Raw genomic sequence first — 13669 nt, forward strand, 5'->3', positions numbered from 1 at the left:
TGCATCGTGCCTCTATTAGATCAGATGAAGCTGAAGTCTCCCGAAGCAACGTGGAGGGAACATGGGCAGGCCTGGGGTCCTGCAGAACCTGCACTCTCTGTGACTTCAGCAAGCCCTTCACCTGCTTTGAGTCTCCTCATTTTTAATGATGGAGGTCAGGGGAGAGAGTGGAACCCTGGAGATGAACAGGCTTTGGTCTAAGTGCTGATTCTGCCGCCCACCAGCAGTGTGATGCTGAACAAGTTACCTAAGGACTCCAAGCCTCAGTCTCCTCACCTGGGATGATTACTAATTGTGTGTGTCACCTTGACTGGTTAAACATTAACCTGCCTGTTTCTGTGGGGTGTTTGTGGATAAGAGTCACATTTAAACAAGTAGACTGAGTAAAGCAGATTGCCCTCTCTAATGTGGGTGGGCCCCATCTAATCAGTTGAAGGCTTAAATGGCACAAAAAGGTTGACCCTTCCAAGAGAACTTTTCCTAACTGGCTGCCTTTCAATTGGGAAGTGAGCTTTTTCCTCCTGGTTCCAACTGAAATATTGGCTCTTCCTGGTTCTCAGGCCTGCAGACTCAGACTGCACTCCAGCATCAGCTTTCTCTAGTTTGCCGAGTCATCCTGCAGATCTTGGCCCTTGTCACCCTCCATAAGCACATGAGCCAGTTCCTTCCAATAAATATCTCTCTCTCTCTTTCTCTCTCTCTCCACACATGCACACACACACACACACACACTACTGGATGTTTGTCTAGAAAACCCTGACTAACACACCTATCAAAAGATAACAGCTACCCACAGTTGTTCCAAGGGTTAAAGATTGTATGTATGTTATGCCTGGCAGATAGTAGATGCTCAATAAATGATAGCCATTACTTCCTCCAAAGTTGTTTCCACCTTTAAAATCCTCTCCTTTGTGTGATGTCTTTAGCAGATGACAAGACAAAATTAACTGGTCACACCTTCATCTTTACCTACACGGGGGGAGGAGGAGGATTCCTGAATTTTTTAGGTCTCTGCCTCTCAGAGCCCACGTGGGCCACAATAAATAGAAACCTGACTCAAGTCCAGCCGCTTGGGTGTAAGTACCTGCTGAACAGACTATGCTGTGGCTTCCTTCTGAATGTCACTGGCGTGGATGTGCTAACTCAGCAGCTAAGGGGGGAAATGAGACAGCTGGAAGGGAACTGGACAGAGTGGCAGGATCCAAAAGGTCTGATGGGTTTCCAGCGGGGTTAGGACGGCCGGCGATTGGGAGAAAACTACTTGTGAAACTCCATTAGTCAAAGGGGTGGTCAGTAAAATGGCGGCTCTGAAGCCTAAGACACTCAGCTGGGCAGAAGGAAGGAGCTGAAGTTAAGCCTACAGACCCCACATAAGTCTGTGAACTTCATTTGATCAAACTGAACTCCTAACCCCATCTAGGAAACCCCTCACGTTAATGGAAAGTTAAGACCCTCGGAGCACCAGGCCAGACTGCCCCAGCTGACAAGTCCGCTCGTTCCCTGGTGCTAGCAGATGAGACCTGCCTCTGGAACAGTGACCCGAACTGCAGAAGCCAAGCGGGCGGTTCTCAGTCTTGACAGCACATCAGGAGCACCTGGAGGGCTTGTGAAAACAGACTCCAGGGCCTCACCATCCGAGTTCCGGGTTCGGGTCTGGATGGGGTCCGAGTTTTCCTAACAAGTGCTCAGCTCATACTGATGCTGCTGTTCTGGGCACCGCGCTTGCAGAACTGTTGAAATAAGCTAGAAACTAGGTGTGCTGTGCACGGAGCCCAAACCGATTTCCCGTCAGTCACTGCGGTGCTAGCACAGCCTCCACCCCTCCCACAAACGGTCCCGTGAACTAAGCAAGTGTGACATTTCTGGAAAGGCACACGTACGGGATCGTGGAATGTGTTCATAGCAAACCTATGAATTTGACCTCCCACCAATTTGGAAATGGTAGCCATTCAAGGTGTATAATAGAGAATCTAAATTCTGATTAAGATTCTTGACGGTAATAGAGACTTATGGCTGATGAGACATGGTGCACTGGGGGCCAACCTCTGAAAAGTCGAATTCACCAGGATGGGGTCCAGGAATGTCAACTGTACAAAGCTTCCCAGGTGATTCTCATGCAGCAGCCCAAGACAAGGCTACTGTGAGCCTCTGAGAACCACGGGCACCCTGGAGAGAGTGCAGTCTGATGACTTCTCGGTCAGTCACCTCACTCAGCAAATGCAGGATGACAGCTTTGTGTCAGCCTCATACACACTAGTTGTTTAATAAGCGGGTGTTAATTTGTTCGCTGTGGCAAAAGCTAAAGGGAAGGGCTTTGAGAGGAGGCCTTAGAACTTCATCTGCAACCAATCAACCTCAGTCATTTACCAGCTTCTAGCACACAGTAGAAGCTCAATAAAGACTTGCCGACTGGATGGATGGATGGATGGATGGATGGGTGGGTGGATGAAAGGCCTGAAGAATTAGGAGCCCAGGAAATCAGCTCTAGAGCTGGAGTTAAGGACCTGCCTCCTGGCTTCAGTTGTTACCTGGAGATCACAAGAGGGGAAGCAACAGCTGCAGCTCAGGCTGTGATAAGGCTCAGGGGGACAATGTGCATACGTGACGTTTAATGAGTGTTAGCATACCCGCCAAGCAGGTCCAGGAATCAAACCTCAACAGCTGAAATGCTGAGCCAAAATCAACAAGATATCATTCCCCAGGGATATGAAATTCAAAGCATTTGGACTTAAAAAAAAATAACCTAGCATTTAATGTGGGAGCATAGCTTAGCAACTGTGCAACTGAAAAGATCTGAAGATTTAATTTACTATATTCACTATGAGTCCATTGTTATAGAACCACTAAAAATATGTCACTACTTCAGAATTGGTACAAAAACAAAAAAAAATTTCACATATGCATCATCCACATAAGTGGAAGCCATGGTTCTATCTGAGTTGGTCCAATTGGTATGGACACGCGCTGTCCTGTCTGAGCACCTCGTGTAGAAGGGGAGAGACAACTCTCTCCAACTCTGCACTGTGGCCACGGCAATAAGGTGGAGTAGAATTACAGATAAACTGAGGATTTCATCTCGACATCCATTCAATCCCCTGAGCACTCTGGAAGTGTTCTTCCAGGAGCTTCATGAAAGTGTCAGGTCACTGTCTCTGCCTCTCCTCACCTCCTTCCCGTGCTCGTCCTAACCCGCAAAAATCTAACTGCTGCCCCCACCACGCCACTGCGTCTGCTCTCTCTCTGGTACCTGCTGACCCACTGGCACATCCGCACCGCTGAGATGTGACCAGCGAAGGTGAGGTCATCCTGAAGGAGGACAGGACGGGCTTCTAATCCAAGGACTGATGTTCTTACAAGAAGGAGAAATTTGGACATAAAGACAGACATGCACACAGGGAGGGCACCGTATGAAAACTGCAATTATGGTGCCGCAAGCCAAGGAACTATCAGAAGCTCGAGAGGCCTGGAACAGAGGCTCCCCAGAGTTAGAGTGTCCATGGCCCTGCCGACACCTTCATCTCAGACTTGGCCTCCAGACTGTGAGACAACACATGTCTCTTGTGTAAGACCCCATCTGGGGCGGCCCTCTCACTTCCTCAACGCTCCCCACCTACCCTCCATCATGCTGCCTACCACTCTGAGTTGTTACTGACCAGAATTCTTATTAATGTGCCCGCCTTGCTCACTGTGTGAGCTGTGACCACACGCTGCTCACTCCCTGGCCCATAGGATGCTGCTGGGTGAAAGGCAACTGGAAGCAGGGCTGCCTCGGGGCCTGCAATCCCGAGATGCCGCCCCCCCCCCCCCACCTGCCCCCCAGCCCCACTTGGAGACTTACAGAGATGATGTGCCCCTTCAGGCCATGGGCAGAGTCTGCGCACTCAATCACGGCACTCAGCTGGGGGTACCCCACCCCCGTCTTGGTGCGGGTGGTGCACACGGAACCTGGATGGAGGAGAGAGATGGTTCATGGATGAGCAGAATGGGACACAACATGAGCCTCCCTCACTGTCACATGGCAGAGGAGAGGCGAGAGGGAGGGACTGCCCAGCAACTCGACAGAGGTGGTTAAAAGCACACTATGTGGCCGTGCAGCCCTTCGGGTCCTCAGAGCTGTCACCTGCTCACATCCAAAACATAACCCACCCCATAACCTGCCACCGTCACTCTCCCCTATGACATCAGCTCCCCTTATTGGCCGAGCACTGACTCTCCACACTTAAACTCCCATCCCTTCCCACTGTCCTTCCCTCTCCCACACAAACACACTACATTTCAAGGGACCTCCTCGATTCCTCCCACAGCCTCCAGCCTCTGTACTAACTTCTCCAGGCCTCAGGGCCTCGCCTGTGGCATGGAAATTAAAACATTGGCCTCACAGGATAGAAATTTAAATGGGATAGGGAATAAAATCATTTGGCCCAGGACTTGGCACTAACCCTATGCCTGCCCCCTCACCCTCACTCTCACCCAAGTCTGTCCTCAACATGCCCAGCCGGCTGCTCTCCATGATCTCACAGTCCACCTCCAACCCTGTCCGAATCCGCATCCAGCTGGGCTCTGAGGTCAGCCTCCACTCAGGACCCACACAAGCCACCTAAATGCCTTCGTCCTCTTGACCTCTGTCTTTCCCACGGCCAAGGCCAGTCCTGGTCGCCCATCCCTGTTATCCCAGTTAGGTCCCAGCCAAGTCACACCAGAGGCTCCCGCAAATGCCTGCTTGCTCCAGACCCAGCCTTCCTCCCAGCAAGTGTGCACCCTGCTCCGAGACACGCAATCAAACCCCCGGACACCTCCCCTCCCGCTGCCCACACTCCAGCCACTCTGACCTTCCAGTTCCTCCTGTACAGCCAGTTTCTTCCCACCTAGGGAGTCCCTGTACATGATGTTCCCTGTCCAAACACTCCCCTCTGCATGCCCCTCCTCCCCCCTCCCTGTCTTGCCAACCCTTTCTCATCTTGCAGGTTTCATCTTAAATGTCACTGCCTCAGGGAAGTTGTTCTCACTGCATTCATTTTAAAAAAAGTCACTTAAACAATTATTTGTGTCAGAACCAAGGACCAGTGTTCTTTGCTGGGTGGTAGGCTGCTGGATGCTCACTCCTATAGAGCACTGAGAATAGAGCCCGGACCTACGGCGCTACAAATAGTCACCGAAAGAATCTGAGAGGTCAAGAATGGATCAGTCACCCACATCCCTGGCACCACTGCTTCACACTCAGCCAGTTCCTGCTGGAGGTCCCGTGGTGTCAACAATGGAGTGCCCTGAACCCCTCCTCTGCCTGCCAGCGCTGGGGATGAGGTGCTCAGAGCCCCGGCCTCCTCTCCCGCTCCCACCCCACCAGCGGCTTCACAGCGTCCCACAAATGTCTCCCAGGTGCCCTTAGGAACAGGGCCAGACAGAGAACCATGCCCATACTCCCAGGCCTCGCTTCCCCAAGAAAACAGGATAGGAGATCCCCTTCTCCTGCATCTATCCCGCTGCAGGCCGAGACCCACCTCTTTACGTCCATCCCTTCCATGTGCACTCACAATCCTGGAGCCAACCCGTGCGTGCGCTGTGTGAGGCAGAGGCACAGCTTCATCACCTCCGGCTCTGGGTCGGAACTGGCTTTGGCCCTCTTCCCCCTCAACTGCTAGATCCTCAAGGGAAGCAGGGGCCTCGGTGCAGAGGCCCGGAGCTCCGCACAGGTGAGGAGAGGGCAGGGGAGAGGTCTTTTTCTAAATATTAAAATCTTTAATATGAAATTATTTAAATGTAGTTAAGGTTAGAGTTGTACTTTTTGATGATAGGCATTTCCATGTAGCTCCTAGGAAACCTCAAACAGTCTTCTACCCAATCAGAGCAGTAAAAACCTCCTAAATGTAACACGTTTTTGAAAGATCTGCTTTGCTCTCTTCATTTCTAGTTTCTGAGTCTACTCTGAGGATGGCACCTGCCCAGACTCTGTGAGTTCAGCCCCGGGGTCCGCTCTGGATCCACGGCCCAGAGAAGTCCTCTCCGGGGGCAGGCGGGCTCCTCTCAGGACGAGGGTGGGCGTGGACCTGATGAGCCCCCAGGTTAAAGCGAGAAACTGGGCCCATATTTCTCCCAGTCCTGGCAGCAGGGGCGCCCAATTTCAATGCTTTCTTCCAGCTCCTGGGAGTTACTCATTAACGGACCTTGTTTAGTGCTGTCATTTACATACACATTACTCAGTGTTTTCACTCAAAAGAATTTGTGAAATGTCAATATAATCTCCAATTAAATTAAAGAAGCAGCTCCAATACGTCAGGCTCAAAGGGAGCCACTGATCCTGCTCAGTCACGTCTGTTCCAGACAGACAGCCAGGGGGTCACACGGTGCCAGCGGGAGGACAATCAGTCTTCAGGGAAACACACAGAGGACGCGCATGAAGACACCGCACACAGCTGAGTGCTCGAGATCACATCAAGAACAGCTCCTCGTGAGCCAAGAATGCTGTGCACCCCCACCTGCCATACAGCACCCACCCGCACAACGGCAGCCACCACGGCAGCCACAGGACACTCAACACGTGTTTCTGATTAAACAGGTAGCTGGTGCGCTCCCCTGCCTTAGGAGCAAGAGTCCTCCAGGTCTACGTCCAGCCTGTTCTATTCTATTACAAGCCTGGCCTATTGCAGCCCGTCCTAAGAGGGAGCTCCTTGTAAGCAAGAGCTGGGCCTTATCCTTTTTTTGACTTTCAACAACGACAGACACTCAGTAAAGACCAGAGTTGTCTTTCCTGTTGCTCAGAGCGGCGGTCACCAACAGGTGGTCTGCGGACCACTGGTGGTCCGTGAGGTCCGGAAGGTTGGCGACCGCTGGCTCAGAGTGTGTTACAAATTGGCTTAGGTGAGTGGCAATAGAAAAAGCTCAATCTTGACACTCTCCCGTGTGTTAAAGGCTCAGGGGCCTGGATGGGCCTATAGGGCTCTTCTTCCATCACAGTCCCTCGTGGCTCTCCTTTTCCCTCAAGGTTGACAAGTGTGTGAATCACAGCCCAAAGATGTCTTCTCCCAGCAGCGCTTGCCCACACCCTTCTCCTGTTAGCTTATGATTTGCTTCCTTTTTTGGTAATGTTTTTTTGGGTAGGCAATATTTTTTAAAACTATGTTTTTATTTATTTTTAGAGAGAGAGAGGAAGGGAGTGGGATAGAGAGACAGAAACATCAATGAGAGAGAAACATTGATTGGCTGCCTTCTGCATGCACCCTGCTGGGTGGGGATCGAGCCCACAATCAAGCATTGAACCAATGAAGTCTTGGTTCATGGGTTGATGCTCAACCACTGAGCCACACCAGCCAGGCTGGGTAGGCACTATTTTTTTTTTCAGTCTTTGCTGTTTTTATTCCCAACTGAAAATGTGTATCTTCTTTCCTTGGTTCCCATTTTAGTGTCTGGTTAATAATGAATATGAAGGAAGAATTTAAAAACACGGAAGCTCAGCTCAGGTATGGCCAGAGGGGACAGCAAACGCCAACTGGCCCCGAGAGAAAGTGGAGCCACCAGTATAAGAACAGAAAGGCTCCACCTTGTTCGCCCACTCAAGACACCAATGAGCTGTTTTAGGAGAGCGTGCCAAGAAGAATTGGGCAAATCTGATATGGATATGTACCAAGTGAGAAGCCAAAGTGACAACTACCTGGGTCAGGTTCAATATGGCCTCACATCCACATGCTATTTGCAGTGTTTGGGGTCCCTCAAACACTCACAGAAACCTGAGTTATTCATGTCCATGAACTGTCCCAGGGATTCTTCACCCCTCATCTTCCTCTTCACAGTATATGTGGTCATGAACGAAATCTGCATTTTTCTCTTCCACAGTTACACTCTAAAACCTGGACCTCACATCCTAATCACACCCACGCTCCTTGACAAGTTACCTGGGGGCATCAGATGGCAACTCAATGACATTTCTAATGAGGAGCTTCTGTGGAAGCTCAATGAGATCCAAAAGAAATGTACTTTAAACTTGAGGGTGGGTCACTCATGGGCTCCCTTCTAGCCATCTCCAGCCCCTGTAAGCCCCAGACCCCATTCCTCCCCATCACACACCCTCTGCTGTTCTCCCGGCAAGTCTTACCTGGTCCAACTCCCACTTTGATTATATCTGCTCCGGAGAGAATCAGCTCTTCCACCATCTCCCCTGTCACCACGTTCCCTGCCTGAGACAGAAAGAACACAGCTCATGTCATGAACTGCTCCTGGTGGCACAAAGATGAATGAGGGAGGAACTCATACCTGGACACAATCATGAGCATGTCCCAAGCCACCAGGCAGCCAGGAAAACAAAAAACAAAAAAGAAAGAAAAGGGGGCTGTGGGGGTGAGGAGAGAAAACATTGGATCCTATAGGAGCACACAAGTTGACACCCGGAGACTACATAGAGTATAAAACTCTGTGATTTTACAACTCTAAGACCTTAGACTATCTAGGTCAGTACTTTGCAAACATTTCAGCAATGGGTAAAACAAAATCCTACAGAGAACAAATACATAAAATGAGCTCTGTAACACTCAGCTGATTCAAATCTTGATAGTTGGGCATAAAATGCATCACAGATTGTAAAACCCCTGAAGAACCTTTGTGGAGCCCCAGGGGCCAGGATCAGGAAAATGCTGGTCATCTCACAGCTGGGAAGACACCCGTGTACCCGCCCTCTGGTGAGAGGTTCCCAACCAGAAAGGAAAGGGCAGAGGAGCCCCCGTGGACCAACAGCACTGGAACCGGCTCTGTTTTCAGAACACGAAGCTGTGACCCTAATAAAAGATATGTAAGCCAGGACATGGCAGCATCTGAAAACCAGAGGCTGCCTCTGGACTGGAAATAGCACCAGTTCTCTCACTGCGGGAGCCTGGGAGCCCTTTCTGACAGCTTACTGTCCTGTGGATTCTTCAGCTGGTGCACAGACGTGGTGCGATGCCTGACTGAATTTTCACAACGGCACAAAGTCTTATTTTGGGAAATGGATCCTTACTCGTGCCACTCATTTTTTTTTTAATTGAAGTCCCACTGTCCTTCATTGAATTGATTGCCAGGGGGAATTTTTCTTTTTTGACCAACACAAAGTGACTCTTAACTTTGTATGAAATTATCTTGGGAAAGGGCGATAAGGAGGGCTCAAAGCTGCTTTAATCCAAGCAGCATCTGACAATCAAAAATGATAGATGGTCCAGAAAGAGGGCTCCAACATATGAGAATTGTGTTACGGGTCAGCGAGGAGAGGAATCATATTTCAAGAGACTGAGCTGGGAAAGGCATCTTTTGAGAACAAATACAGATTATTACTCATACTTTTCACCAAAATAAGCTTCAGGTGGATTACAGAGTCAAACTAAAAGTTTTATCCCCGCCCCAAACTTAGAAGAAAACCTTGAATACGTATAATAAGCATAAAATAAAAAAAATAAATAAATAAACATGGATCTGCCCTGGCTAGTGAGCTCAATGGTTAGAGCGTCAGCCTGCACACCAGAGGGTTGAGGGTTCGATTCCCAGTCAAGGGCATGTACCTGGGTTACAGGTTCCATCCCTGCCCCTGGTCAGGGCATGTACTGGAGGCAACCAATCAATGTGTCTCTCATATCAATGTTTCTCTCTCTCCCTCCCTCCCTCCTTGCCTTCCTTCCTTCCTTCCTTCCATTCTCTAAAAGTCAATGGAAAAAATATCCTCAGGCCAGTATTAACAAAAACAAAACAACACACATAAACATAGATCTGTCTATCTGAAAATAAAAAGCTTGTTCACATATAAACACACAAACTCGTACATGCAATCAACAAAACTAAGAGGCCAATAAGCTGGTGCAGAAAGTGCCTGTAATTGTGACAAAGGGTTCCTGCCACAGGAGCTCTTCCAAACGTACAAGAAGAATGCTAACACCTCGCCGACTAGCTGCCAAAGGATGTGAACAAACGAATGAAAGAAATAAAATTGGCCAACACACAGAGTGAAAGAACTGAAACTTTCTAATAATTGATTTTACATTATGAGACCAGTGAAGTACCACTTTTCACTTCACAAATTACCAATGATTATGAACACAAAATGCTAAAAAGAAAACAGACATTCTTTCTCTGCTGGAGGAATGTCTATTTTAGTACAAGTTGTCCTAGGAAACAATGTATGCACACGGAAGAAATGCAAAAATTCGTACATCCTTTCATCCAATAAGACTACTTCTAGGATCCCCTCCCAAGGAGATAATCACAGATGAGGTCACAGGATTTGACTACAAGGATGTTATTTACAACCGTGTAACACTGCGAGTGCATTCCCCCGAAGGGAATCAACCCAGGGCCTCTCCAAGGGATGCTTTTGAGCTTCATTGAATGGCATGGGAAAACGCCCAAATGCTTCCAGTATAATATGGGGGAGACAAAAGGAAATAGTAAGATCTCCACTTTGTTTTTAAAGAAAGACAACACGAGTATATGTATATATGAAAACACACACCCACATGCTAACAAATTATGTCTACATGGAAGGATTATCTGACTTTTAATCTTTTTCTTTAAAATATTCTAGATTTACAGTATAAATTGTATGACTTTTATTAAACATGATGATTTTTTTTGTTTGTTTTTTTAAGCACAAGGACCCGCATGAACTCTGTGCCCAAAAAAGAACATAATAGAAATCTGAGAAACAAGACTCTCATTCTTCCTTGCTGGTTGACCTGCTGAAAAATAAAGCTTTAAAGTTTTAAAAATAAGATAAAAATAAACTTTTAAGAATAAAATTAAAGAAATCAAAAACAAAGACACTGCTTTAAGCTCCCCACATAATTTCATTTTCAGTGTTGATTTACATCTCCTCCTCCCCGACCCCCTCAAGTCTGGTGCTGCCTAAAATAGTAGATCATTTTATTTGTGTGCCTACTTCACACAAAATAAAAGAAATAAAATCAGCTCATGATGGATGAACCAGGTGCAACCAGGCACAGTCTACGTTTAAAAGCTTGAGGACAACAATACTGTCTGGGTAGTCCAGAGGTTGGCACAGGTAGCTGAGGGGATGGGAGGAAACCAGTGTGGCTCCTTATGGAGGCCAGGCCGCGGTCTTCACAGAGGGCTGCTGGGTGGAAAACCCCCGAATGCCAGGACATGCCTCGCGCCTGAGGAAACACGACAGGAAGGCTGACAACGAATGGGAGAGGACGAGGGAGTTTCCACTTGCAGGAACAAAAAGTTTTCTATTCAAGTTCGAAATCAAGAAGGGCAAAGATAAGGGGGAAAGGAAAAGACGCCGTCAGAATGAGAATGGTGGCAGGAGTATGGCCGGGCTCCAGTGAAAGCTGCAGGCAGGCGAGGCAGCTCGGGGCCTGGGCTTGCTGGGCGGGGGAGCCGATGGGGGAGACTAGCGAGGAGCTTGCTTATCTTGGCCTGAAGCACCACGGGTGTGCAGTGGATATGGACTGTCCGAATGGGACCGCACCCAGCAGCACATCCGGCTGTCACTCAGGCAGCTCAGGAACGACCATTCTGGGGGCAGCCACAACAAAACGGAATCTCCAGACCCTTATCTGAGCACCAAAGCCAGCAAATGGAGATTTCCACTGGGTCCCTCTTTCCCTGAGGGGCCATGTGCTGCCGGCAATGACTGCTCCTCCATTCAAGAAGGGTGAGGACCCCAGGAAGAGACACAAAAGCAACAAAATGAACCTTCCCAGTACTTTTGTACCATTTAAAAAAGCCCTCTGGGCAAAACCCAAACCCCAAACTGTTCTGCTCCAGTTTTTCCAGCTTTCCTTTAGACCTGGACACCTATGGCCAAATAAGTTCAGAAAGACCTGGGTTCGAACGATGGACCTCCCACTCTCATGTAATCTTAAGAAAGTCACTTCAATTCTGGTCTCAGTCCATGTTGCTATGACATCACTCATCGTGCCCGCTCACTGTTGTCCCTGTAAGGTTTACAAAGCTCTATGGATTCCTAGCACATGCCCAGCTCTCAGCTGGGGCTCAGTAAAATGTTAATCCCTCCACTTCAGAGTGACTGCTATAGATTGCTCTTTCTTTCTTTCCTTCTTTCTTTCTTTCTTTCTTTCTTTCTTTCTTTCTTTCTTTCTTTCTTTCTTTCTTTCTTCTTTCCTTCCTTCCCTCCTTCCTTCCTTCCTTCCTTCCTTCCTTCCTTCCTTCCTTCCTTCCTTCCTCTCTTTCTTTCCTTTTTGAGTTTTAATTGTGGTCAAATATTTACAACATAAAATTTACTGTTTTAGTTATTTTTTAATAGTTAAGTACATTCACATTATTGTGCAACCATATCCACTATCCATCTCCAGAACTCTTGTCATCCCAAATGAAAATTCTGTTCCCATTAAACGATAACTTCCCTACTGACTTTTTATTGGCTTTTCTGAGGCCCTTTTCCAAGAAAAGTCCTTCCTAAGGAAAGAGTAAGGCAGGTGTCAGGCAAGGGTCAGCGCACAGCTGCAGGCTGGATTTGCCTATGGGACCAGCCAACAGTGGCTGACCTGGCATTCCCCAGGGTGCTGAGCTGGGTGCCTGGTTTAATCTGAACAGCTTAGGTGTCACAGACCTACTTCTTCATAGGACCAGGTCAGAAAGAGCCACCAGCACAAAAGCATCTCTCAGACCCAATTCGGGGACCTCAGTGTCCCACCCAGCCTGTGTGGGCAGGCAGGCTGGCTGCAGTGTGGTGTAAGGGAAAGATCACAGGGCCTGGGACAGGCTGCCTGGCTCCAAACTCCAGGCTCTGTGATTCTTGGAAAGCTCCTTGACCTTAGACTAAGTTTCACATTATTAAATACTAGAGGCCCAGTGCATGAAATTCGTGCATGGGTAGGGTCCCTAGTGGCTGCCGGCCTGGGCCTCCCTTCCCCCAGCGCCTGCCGCCACCGCTGGCCGGGGTGGGGCAGGCCAGGAGGAGGGGCTATGGGCAGTTGACCAGCTGACCCCGCCCCCCTGGACGAACTCCTGGTCAAACTCCCAGTTGAGGGGATAATTTGCATATTAGGCTTTTATTATATAGGACTAGAGGCCCAGTGCACAAATTCGTGCATGGGTGGGGTCCCTCAGGGTGGCCTGTGGAGATCGGGCCCCAGCTCCCGCCCCCACCCTCGCAGCCCCACAGTCCTGCCTGGCACCCCGCCTTGGCCTGGCGCTGCCCCCTCACCTGCTCCACCATCCCACCTGCGGAGCGATCAATTGGGGCCAGGCCCCCTGCCCAGCTCCCTCAGGGCCTGGGAGCCAGGCAGTGGCCCCTCCCCCCGCCGCTGCTGCTGGTTGCTGTCTGCAGGGCGATCAGCTGGGCGATCAGGCCCCTGCTCGCACCTGCCTTGACCTGGCGCCACCCGCTCACCTGCTCCACCATCCCACTGCAGTCCCACTCTCATTGGGGCCCATCGGGGCCGGCAGCACCTCCACTGCCACCAACTATGTTCTGCGCCACCTCCTGGTGGTCAGCACATGTCACAGCGAGCGGTCGAACTCGTAGTCAAATTGACCACCAGAGAGGACAATTTGCATATTAGGCTTTTACTATATAGGGTAGGTGCTATTATTCTTACTTAAAGACTTGTTATTATTAAGAAAAAAGTGTCTCCCCCATGCCAGTGTCTTTTCCCACAGCACGTAGAATATACCCACTTGTTACACTCTTCTAACAGCCAGCCCCCTAGGGGACCCTTTTCTGCCAAAGATG

General features: G+C 49.3%; 1 protein-coding gene across 1 annotated transcript in view; it reads right to left on the reverse strand.

Moving 5' to 3' along the window:
* The window catches only part of GMPR (guanosine monophosphate reductase), a 41606-nt gene that overhangs the window by 8742 nt on the left and 19195 nt on the right, over window positions 1-13669 (reverse strand). The window contains exons 5-6 of the mRNA XM_070405694.1: window positions 8087-8168; window positions 3839-3945 (exon numbers count right to left, since the gene is read on the reverse strand). Coding sequence (XP_070261795.1) covers window positions 3839-3945; window positions 8087-8168 — 189 coding nt within the window. The remainder of the gene's footprint in view (window positions 1-3838; window positions 3946-8086; window positions 8169-13669) is intronic.

Source organism: Myotis yumanensis, unplaced genomic scaffold (genome assembly GCF_028538775.1).
Source record: "Myotis yumanensis isolate MYYU_CA2020_CCGP unplaced genomic scaffold, mMyoYum1.0.hap1 SCAF_2, whole genome shotgun sequence".
In the NCBI taxonomy this organism is placed as follows: Eukaryota; Metazoa; Chordata; class Mammalia; order Chiroptera; family Vespertilionidae; genus Myotis; species Myotis yumanensis.